At 42.6% G+C, this 10,384-nt stretch overlaps 1 protein-coding gene and 2 long non-coding RNA genes across 3 annotated transcripts in view; 2 read left to right on the forward strand and 1 right to left on the reverse strand.

The window, feature by feature from the left end:
• The window catches only part of LOC310923465 (F-box only protein 15-like), a gene marked incomplete at its 3' end in the record, with an annotated part of 33,427 nt that extends 31,137 nt beyond the window's left edge, over nt 1-2,290 (reverse strand). The window contains exon 1 of the mRNA XM_083885460.1: nt 1,759-2,290. Coding sequence (XP_083741586.1) covers nt 1,759-1,778 — 20 coding nt within the window. The 5' untranslated portion in view covers nt 1,779-2,290. The remainder of the gene's footprint in view (nt 1-1,758) is intronic.
• Nucleotides 2,291-3,723: 1,433 nt separating this feature from the next.
• On the forward strand, nt 3,724-5,314 carry LOC310923468. The gene is made up of 3 exons (XR_014592596.1): nt 3,724-3,867; nt 5,033-5,095; nt 5,196-5,314. It is a non-coding gene; the product is annotated as an uncharacterized lncRNA (long non-coding RNA).
• Nucleotides 5,315-7,723: 2,409 nt separating this feature from the next.
• LOC310923467 lies at nt 7,724-10,019 on the forward strand. Its single transcript, XR_014592595.1, has 2 exons — nt 7,724-8,538; nt 8,633-10,019. It is a non-coding gene; the product is annotated as an uncharacterized lncRNA (long non-coding RNA).
• The last annotated feature ends 365 nt before the right edge of the window (nt 10,020-10,384 follow it).

Below are 10,384 nucleotides of genomic sequence, written 5' to 3' on the forward strand. Positions count from 1 at the left end.
CCAAGACACTTTACTAAGAATTGTTACAAGCTTAACAAAAAGACATGCACATTTGAGCTTGGGTGCTAACCAACTACATTAACAACTACAAAAAAGTAGTCTTGTAATAAATACAATCTGGAGATCAAACAAAGGGTTTTACTAATGTATCATTATCAAAAACACTTAGATGATGAGGCCCTAAACACTTAGATGATGAAGCAGTAACAAACTGCTGTTAAAGGGATTTAGAGACACAAGTTGTGTTCAACAGCAGCAGAGCCATCACTTCTGTATGTTCCAGGGCAGCACATCCCAGGCTATTCTGCCCTAAATCCATGCTGAAAGCAGAGAGTTTGGGCATACTCTCTAGGGATGCAATTTCACAAACTCCAGGCACAGAAATAATTCAGATACGAAGCTGGATTCTGGATTTTAAAATAAGCTACCTTGGACAAGCATAAACTGCACAGACTGTCCTTCTTGCTCATTTTAACCACTAACCTCTCCCTTCTTCACTCCAGGGAGAAATATCTGAGGGAAGAAACACTTTGCCCATGGGTGCCTTGAAAACTTTAATGTAATAGCTATTGTTTTTGTAAGCTTCAATTTTAAAAAAAATCTGCTGAACTTTTGTATTCGCCAAAACAAAAATATTCTCAAGGTGTGAAGAAACAAACAGCAACCGAATCCATAAATTACTTTTCAAGTACTGCGTGTGCTAAGATTTTAAATTAGCATTAACAAAATGCTTTTAGGTTGCATTGACACAGTTTGGGCAGATTAGCCTAAGATGAAAGTCAATGACAGCTGTTACACCCCCTCTTTAGAGACTTCTAGAACTGAGATGATCTTACTCAAGAGGCACAACTTCAATTGCTTTTTCATTAGCTTTCAACCTGTGGGGCTCACTTTTCCAGTATTTTCATTTTCATACCCTATAATACTTGCAATGTGCCTTGGTTTTTTGATGGTCAGCAAACAATTGTCTTCTGAGAAACATTTCAAATGATGTACACAAAGTTTTAAGTAGTGAAAAAACGTGTCTCCTCCACCTCTGTAAGCGTATGCAGGGAAAAAGAAAAATTACAATGATGTTTTGGATGGGTTGGTTGTGGGTTTTTTTTTTTCCTTCAGCTGTCTATTTCAATTTAATTTTTAAAGGGTGGATATTACCCCAATCCATTAGCAGGTTGAAAAAAGGCAAAAAAACCCACCCAAAAAACAGCAGGGGGAATGAAACTGCTATGAAACCTAAGGCTGTAGAAATGGGTTAGCAGAAAAATCTGTTTTCTCAACTTTGCCTCTAAGACTGATGCTTTAAAATTTTGAAAGCCTACCCTGTACTGTAAGAATTATGGTAATCACACCTTCCACAGCGAAACCCTCCTATTTATCACAAAACCCAAACTACCCTGGACGTATAAAGCAGCCACTAAACTAACTTTGTGGGTACCCATTACAGCATCTCCTCCAAGCTGAAGGACACAGAAGTTTAGGCTCCCCAGGCAGGAAAAAAAGTGTTAACCCCAGGCCTCTGTGCACCTGGCAACACCAGCGTTCTCCACTGCAAGGCGTCCACTGGGCCAGGAGAGGAGAGTACCATGCCCACAGCCCTCGCCACGAAGACTCGAGAGCTGGAAACCAGAGCCGTGCAACACGTGAAATAAGTTTTTCAGAGGAGCAATGGGAGCTGAGGGAAAACAATTAAACCCCCCTCCCCGTTAAAGGTGAAGAAGGCCGAGCGGGCGGCCCCGGGCCGGCAGAGCCCACGGTTACCTGCCCCGGCCCGTCGCCATGGCCGCTCCAGCACGGGACAGCGCCGGCCTCGCACCGCCCGCGGGGAGGGCAGGGAAGGAACAAGGGCAGCCACCCCCCGGGGCACGCCCTGGGGCGGGGTGGGCCGGAACGGCGGCGCCCGGAGCGCTGGCTGAGGGCGGGCGGGGCCGAGGCGGGGCCGAGCGGGGCCGGGAGCGCTGGCTGAGGGCGGGCGGGGCTGGAGCGGGGCCGGGCGGGCACGGGGGAGGCGGTAACGGGGACGGCGGAGGTGCCTGAGCCTCGCCCCGGCTCCACGGCGAGCTCCGAGCTCTCGGGCACTGTGGGCTCGGGTCTCAGAATCACATAATTAATTAGGCTGGAAAATACCTCTGAGATTACTTTACAATTTATGACCAAACACCACCACGGCAGTTAGACCACAGCACTAAGTGCAGATTCCAGTCTTTCCTTAAACACCTCCAGACCCGGTGGCTCCACCACCTCCCTGAGCAGCCCATTCCAATGTCTAATTGCCTTTTCTGTGAAGAAATTCTTCCTAATATCCAACCCAGACCTCCCTAGTACAGCTTGAGGCCATTTCCTCTTGGAGAACAGGCCGAGTCCCACCTTCAGGCATTTGTGCAGAGTGATCAAGTCCCCCTGAGCCTCCTGTTCTCCAGGCTAAACATCCCCAGCTCCCTCGGCCACTCCTCAGACTTGTGCTCCAGACTCTTCACCAGCTCCACTGCCTTTCCCTGGACACACTCCAGCAACTCAATGTCCTTCTTAAATCGAGGGTGTCAAAACCGAACACAGTACTCTCAGTGGTGTGGCCTCAACAGTGCCTGATAAAAATAAAATGTTTATCCTACAATGTAACAGTGGAAAGCCACCTCAGTGGCACGTGGCACCTTTCCTCCCAGACCACCTTAAAAACGGAGAACCCGTTCCCATCAAGGAACTCTCAGGCGCCGCGCCCCCACCCCGGGTCAGAGATGGGGCGAGGGAGCCGCAGCGGAGCCGCCCGCCTCAGTGGAGCTCCAGCCGCGGAGCAGTCGGCCGTCTGGCACGGGGAGGTTCCGACCCCCGCCGCCGCCGCCGGAGCGGAAAGGAGCCGGCCGCTTTCCCCCCCCCAGGCTCAGCACAAAGAGTTCCAGCCGAAGAGCAGCCTGACTGCAGCCGCTCCCCGTGCCGGAGCGGAGAAAAGAGCCCCGGCCGCCCCGTCTGCCCGCAGTTGCCATGCTCCCCGTACGAGCCGCCCGCAGCCGCCACGCGGTCAGCCGCCTCGGCCAGATGAAGCGTCCCCGAGCTGGCCGGACCGCTGCCCCGCTTCAAGAGAAAAACCCCACACCCGCCACGTTCCACCTCCCACCGCACAAGCCCCGGTCCAAACCCCCACAACGTTGCCGCCGCTGTGAAGCAGCGTGAGACCGAAACGCCATTGCTGCGGCAAAGACTACCACGTGGCCGCAAAGAGCTTCAAGTGCCCGCCCCGGTGATCCCGCATGCAAATTAAAGACTCCAAAAGAGTCTCGGGATGAAATCTGACATAAAAAAACCCTTATCAAATAAAAACCAAGTAAAATTAAAACAGATAAGAACTAATACTCAGCCGTGTGGACCCTGAGGAATCAGAAGAGCTAATTTCTCCGGTTTTGCTTACTAGCCGTAAGTTAAAAAGACCAAACCGGAGATGAGACCACAGGAGAAAACAAAGAACTGTCAGGACTCTGGGGTTGCTCCCCAGGCGAGGGCCAGTCCTCCAGCTCTGTTGAATTGCATGCAGCAGAGCTGATAAAGCCCTCCTCCTCCACGGCGACCAAACCCCTCAGGCAAATATCAATAAGAGCTGATTAATAAAGGCGTTTATGGAGATTAGTATTTTCTCCGCCCATTTTTATTCATAACAACTGGGGGCTCGTCCGGGATTGGCCACGCCCAGAAGAGGACCGAGACGGGAAGGCGCCGCCCACCTTGGACCTCCTGGACAGCTGCTGCTCAGGGCCGCCCGTCGGGGAATCGGGACCCAGGCAGGAGGGCTGAAAGCTGCAAAGCCTGGCGGCGATAGCAAAGATGTGTCCGTGCAAAGGGCACTGAACGAGGAGACGCTGGTGTCGGCGGCTCAGAAAGGTAAGGCGCAGGATGCTGTACGCTGCTCAGCTAAAGTTTTGTAGTTCCAAACATCAAGTATCTAGGAAAAAAAAAAAAATAAATCTCAGCACACCGAGCCGGTTTCTTTTCGCATCATATTGTTTGGAGCAGCTATTACATTTCTATGTATGCGTTGCACAATCAGAACAAATTATGTGATTTCTTCTAAATAATCTGTGGATTTAAGTAATTATCAGGCACAAGGTGTAGCAGACTCTCATTTTCCTTTTCAGAAGGAAAACCTATCACATGCAGCCTGACTGTAGGGCTGTTGGGATAAATTCACCTCCAACCAAATCGTCACTACACGTGATGGATTGCCTTCACTCATTCACTTCAGTGAAAAGTGATTACTGCATAATTAGCCTCAGAAAGTTTAAGTACTTTGAAATGATTTACAAAAAATGCCTTCAACTAATTAGAAGACTGCAGGAGAAATAGTTACTAACGTTTCCTCCTTAACTTGTACTCCACTAAAATGCACACTGCCACTAAAAGATAGTAGTCTCTTTCCAAATACTCAAATATTTTGAAAGAGAGACTCTCATATGACTTACTTTGAAGTATATACTGACACTTGTACTTTAGATCAAAATTGAAAGATAAAAACTAATCAAACAGCAGTTAGTTTTGTTAATAAATAAAATATTGTTTTGGGGCTAATATTGCCCCTTTTACTGTTCTATTGATTGCTAATTCATAAAACCGGTTATTTTCAGTGTGTGTGACTTTTAAGCTTTCACTTTTTTATTTTTACTTCTTTTCTTTGCATAAGGATTGCAGTGATTGTGCGTTTAGGTGGTAGTGTGAATACTGCAGTGCTAAATGCCTCATTAGTTCCTAAAAAATCTAGCTCTCATGTACCCAAGAAGTAGCAGTCATTGCTACTTTGGATCTTGCAAACATCTGGCAAACCGAAAGTAATAAGGCTTAACACTGACATGTAAGCATGACCTGTACAATGTAAGAGATGTTCCTTGGCCTGTTTTACAGCAATGTGGCATTATGGAAACTGTTACTGGAATTTTTTCTTCTGGTAAAACGTTGTTTGAACTACAGATTAACAGAAGAGCATTTATGTAAGAAAGGCATACAAGTGTTATCCAAGGCTGCAACTTATGTGTTATTATCTTTTTTATTTCAGTGAAAGAAGCTGGAAGAGACTTTACCTATTTTATTGTGGTGCTTGTTGGAATTGGTGTTACAGGTTATTTTTTTTAAATTACATTCTTTATCAGAAGACACTTCTCGTTAATTCCATCTGGTTTCATAAGTTTTCATTTCATCTGCTGTTGTCTCTGTTACAGGTGGCTTGTTCTATGTGATTTTTAAAGAGCTATTCTCTTCTTCTAGTCCAAATAAGATCTATGGAGATGCCTTGGAGAAATGCAGATCTCACCCCGAGGTTGGTTTTTGAACTTCAGTCATCAGTTTGTGTTTCTCAGTAGTTACTGCCTTTCTTCAAGTCAAAACTTCACACTAGGAATCTCACAAGCTACTTGAAGACCCGTGTGGTGCTTTAGCAGTTCTGCCAGTGCTTTTAGCTGGGATTGGCTGGGTCAGCTCCAGAGCAGAGCCTTCATCAGGACAGGTCAGTGCAAGCATTGAACTAGCCTGCTAGAAGCCAAGTGAGTGTGCCACAGCATAAAAACTGATGGAAATACAGTCTGTCTTTCAGAGCCTGGGCTTGTGTCACCATACAGAAACTCTTAGGGACTTACCTAAGTGCCTGCTAAATATAGAACTTGAATTCTCCATGTCAGAGAGGCAACTAGTCCCACTAAGTTGTGTAGATCTAACCTGCTGCCTTTTCTCAACACTCTTACTCTATTGTGACACTTCCCTATGGTTCTGTCATTCTGTGAAGCACTGCACTGATACCCAGGAATTGAAATTCTTCATTTGAAGCACAGTTAGCATTCCTTTGGCTAACAGGAAAACAGGCAGAGAACAGTCATGGGATCACACAGTCATCATAGCTAGGTGTAAACAAAAAAATCAGTGTGAAACTAGATTTTAAAAAACACTACTTCAGACAAAACATCCTTCAGAAAAGATTGTAGCAGATGCCTTTGAAGGTAACCTAGAAATGAAGTGACAAGTCGTTGCTCTAGTAACAATAAAAAGACTGCTTTGGAACAAGTTTGTAGAATTAATACTTCTTTCCAGTACTTGCACAGTAAAACTTCTCTTCTTCTAACCAAATTTAAAGTAAGTTTAAGACTATGTTGATCTACTCTGATTTTATAGATCTGAAAAAAAAAAATTACTGAATTTCTTATTCAGTCGTGGTTTTTAGATAATAGGAAGGGGAATGCATTTGCATTTTAAACTTTGAAACATTCTCTTGGAGGAGACATAGGCAAATATTTTGTGCTTTTTTTTTTTTTCTTTTTACACAAAATGTCAATTTCCACATCTTCATCTCAGAGAACAGTACAAATAGAAGATATCAATAGGATTTATTTTAGGCATTTAATACAGAACTGTAAAAAAAAGACTGGAATACAGAGGCATTTTTCTTAAATTCTTTTTTTTTCATAAACACTCCTATTCTTGACATGTTAGATTCTCCAGGGGCATTTTGTTAAAAGAGGGTGTATTCACAGCAGAGGCGTGAGCTGATACTGGAATACCTGTTTGTATGTTATCCCTTCTGACAGCTCAAACCTCTTTTCCCTTGTAGGTAATTGGTGTTTTTGGTGAATCTATCAAAGGTTACGGAGAGGCAACAAGAAGAGGAAGACTACAGCATGTCAGATACCCCTTGGTGTTTGCCCCATAAAGACATCAGTTTCTGCACAGCAAAGATATTTTTGGATCACAAGTTAGTTCTAGAGTGATGAACTGTACGTAACATATCCTGTCACTTTTGATCAAACATAGAAGTTTTTTTGCAGTGCCTCTTGTGTGCCATATATCACTAAGTACAGTGTACATATAATATAAAATGCCAATTCTGAATGCCTCAGAACAAGCAATGGTCATCATGGTAAACATAGAGCTCTCCAGAAAATGGGATGAGCCTGAAAACAGTAGTGCAGAGGCCTAGGCTTGCATGAGGAGAGCAGTAATCTGACAGAAGTTTACAGTCTGAAACTATACTGAGCTGATACACAGGATGCTTTTTGGTACTTGAAGCAGCATCTCTACTGCATATTTAACAGAACGTCTATCACCTTAACCTCTCATGAGTGTGTCTTTTTATTACTTTCCTTTTAAAAGAAACAAGAAAACTATTTCTTACAAAACGTAAGTCCTCCCTGCTTTGCCTTTATTGGGTTATTTGGCAGGAATATATTCAGTGAGGTTTCATATAGGATGAGACACATAAGCCCAGACAGAGGTTGAACCATGAAATTGAGATTCCTTGTTAGGTCTGAGGAAAGTGGCTTTTAATCATTGAAGCTCTATCTCTTCACCAGACTCAGTGAAAAAATGTTTAAAGTAAAGCTGCTAAATGAAATCAACGTGCACAAACATCTTGAGCACCTGTCTGTAAATAAGTAAATGTACTATGAATCAGCTTTCCTAGTATTTAATTTCCATTATTTTGAATGACTAGTATCTTAAATAAATTTTTGAGATGAGAACTGTGTAAGATTGTAGAGTTTGCATCTGCAGTATAAGAATGACCTTAAATGTCTCAAAAATCTACAGGTTTTTTTTGTGTATGAATACCCTGAATGTAAATTTACTGCAGTAAGGCTCTTCTTTCATATTTGTTCTCTCTACCATCATGTCACTTTAAACTATATTGGAAGTTTATTTCACAGTGTGTACCTGGGCATGACTGATGGACATAAGAGATTGGTGCTAAGCAGCAGTTAATATTTTCAGTAGGAAACATAAACCAGAACTCTAATGGGGTCATTAGTTTCCCAAAGTGGTCACTTTGAAAGTGATGTGCTATTTATTTAATACTTGAGCGCAACCCAACTCCAGTCTGAATACCAGCATTTAGGTTGGAGATCTCATATCAGTGCCAAAGTTACACAATTTCAGCAGAACAAAATTATTGCCAAAGTAACTTTGCACATAGTAAACTGTTTGTTTTGATGTGGTTTAACCAACCTAATAATTAATTTGAAAAAATATGCTGTGTGTGTTTCGGTTTGATAACTTAGTTTAGGTGCCTAAAATAACTCTGGAATTCTTGGTGATGTGGGGTCCCTTTCTAGATGTCAGGCTTCAAATCTGGGGTTTTTTAGAATTAATACAAGGCATTTCCATAGTCTTCAGCACTGGATTGCTTTTCAGTTTTGAGGGGAGGACTGGGGTGAGGACATTTAAGCATTTCATCTCTTAATCCTCAGCAGCTAATTAGCTCTTCTAACTCCACTAGTCCTTAGGCACTGACAGTAAAGCTTGAGAGGAGCAGTAGAGAAGGAACCCAAGGTAGAGTAAGGACACCACTGGAATACACTTTCTTACAAAATAAGTAAGCAACTCCTCTAAGTAAGTTTAAATTTGAAGTCTTAACTAGCATATAATCTGTATTCTTGCTGGGTGGTTGGGTTTTTGTTTTCTGTTGCTGTTTTTAGTCACATTGAATACGTAAAGGACGGACTGAAACATATGCGTTTGAAGTTCTATATTGAGGGCATTGAATCAGGGAAACAGGGAACGGTCCATGTGGAAGTCAAAGAGGTATGTACAATTGCTTGATACACCTGACAACCTGACAAGTCATGAATTTAAACTACCAAAGAGAAAAAAACACTCTGAATTTTTTTCTTTGCAGAATCTTGAAACAGGAAAATTCAAGGTTCACTATATTATTGTGGACGTTGAGACCTATCCAAGAAGAACCATTGTTATAGAAGACAACAGATAGCCAACGATCAAAGCTGCTGCCTTATCTCACATTGGATAATGATGTTGTAGCCAGGCTACACATGAATTGTGTGGTGTTGCCAATTGTGTCTCACAGCTTCAGGGCTGTGTTATGGGAAGTAGCCTCTCAGGACCTCCACTAACAGATAAGGGATTTAAAGTGAAACCAATGAAATATAGCAGAACTATCATGGAAGATATTCTTGACATAGGAAAATAATGCCTCCTAATGAACAGTCTAATGATCGATAATACTTCTGCACACCCAAAACCTGAGTTTTTCAAGGATTTAGGTTTGGATGGGGAGTTTTTTGTCTTCCTTGGCTTGGATTTCCCACTACCACTGCAATAAAGAAAGAGGTAGTTTAACTGTAGACAGAACTCTACTGTTTTCATTTTGGATACCTTTGTAGTAAAAAGGTAAAGTAAGAATGTTAGTGATGCAAAAGAGATCTAGGCATGTAAGGGTAGGAATGGTGGAGGCACACACACCCATGGCAAACAACTGAAGATAAACACTTTAATATTGGTGTCTTCTAAATAAATTACCAGCAAGCAGAACATCACTACCATCTGCTCTTTCCGGTGTTTGCCATGCTGCTCTGCATGGTTGTAGCAAGGTGGGGGTTGGCCTTTTCTCCCAGGCAACTAGTGACAGGACAAGAGGACATGGCCTCAACCTCTGTCAGGGGAGATTTGGGTTGGACATCACCTTCAAAATGTTTTGAAAACCACAATATTTAATTTAAACTTCTCTTTGCCACCTTGTCTGTATCTACATCTGATAAACACCTGTGGTGTTTATCATGGCATCTTTGATCCGTAAAATGTTCCACATTATTTTCTTTTACTGCCTGCATCACCTTGCTAGCTGAGATTTACCAGGATGCTTCTTTATATTTCATGAATGAGGGACACAGCTGTGAAGGACATAATTTCTCCTGTGTTGTGAAAAAGCTGAGAATATTCTTGATAAAATTAAGACAGAAAAAGTAGCAGAAGAAATCCACCTTTATCTGACCTTAATGTTCTTAATTTGAATGAATTACAAATACAAGGCTCAAATGCTTTCCAATCTCATTGCAGGAAGCTTTTTGTAATCTTTTTTCTAGGAACATCTCATCAGTGAAGAAAAAAAAAAAACACTTCATAGCTTTGTTTGTCAACTTTCTACTAGCTGGATACCTATCACCAGCAAGATTATTTAAGCCTCTTGAAACTTCAGGAGTGTTAAAGCTTTTTAGAAATATAGATTGTCTGCAGAAATAAAAGTCAAACATTTTTTGCTAACAGAAGTCTTATGTGAACTGATTACTTCTTTCCATATTTCTCCTGAGGCTGAAGTTCGCTTTGTGGACTTGGCTGGCACCCATGCTTACAAAGCTTTCTTAAATTCTGTTTCATACAAATGCATCTATGGAGACACTGTAATCAAAATTAGGTGAAGATTAGTTGAACAAGACATTTGGAATACTGAACATTGATCTCTTGTGCAGTATCATCTTTCCTGGTGGTAGTTTGCACTGGAGGGGAATAGCTGTGTTCACTGAGTTTAAACAATGTTTTAGAACACCGCTTTGGTAATTCCAAAGAGTGTTAGCCTCAGTTTTCCATATGGAGCTGCCCCTGCTTCACTGGATCATTGTACTACCAGAAAGTC

The sequence above is a fragment of the Zosterops lateralis genome, assembly GCF_965231275.1.
Source record: "Zosterops lateralis genome assembly, contig: HAP1_HAP1_SCAFFOLD_57, whole genome shotgun sequence".
Lineage (NCBI taxonomy): Eukaryota > Metazoa > Chordata > Aves > Passeriformes > Zosteropidae > Zosterops > Zosterops lateralis.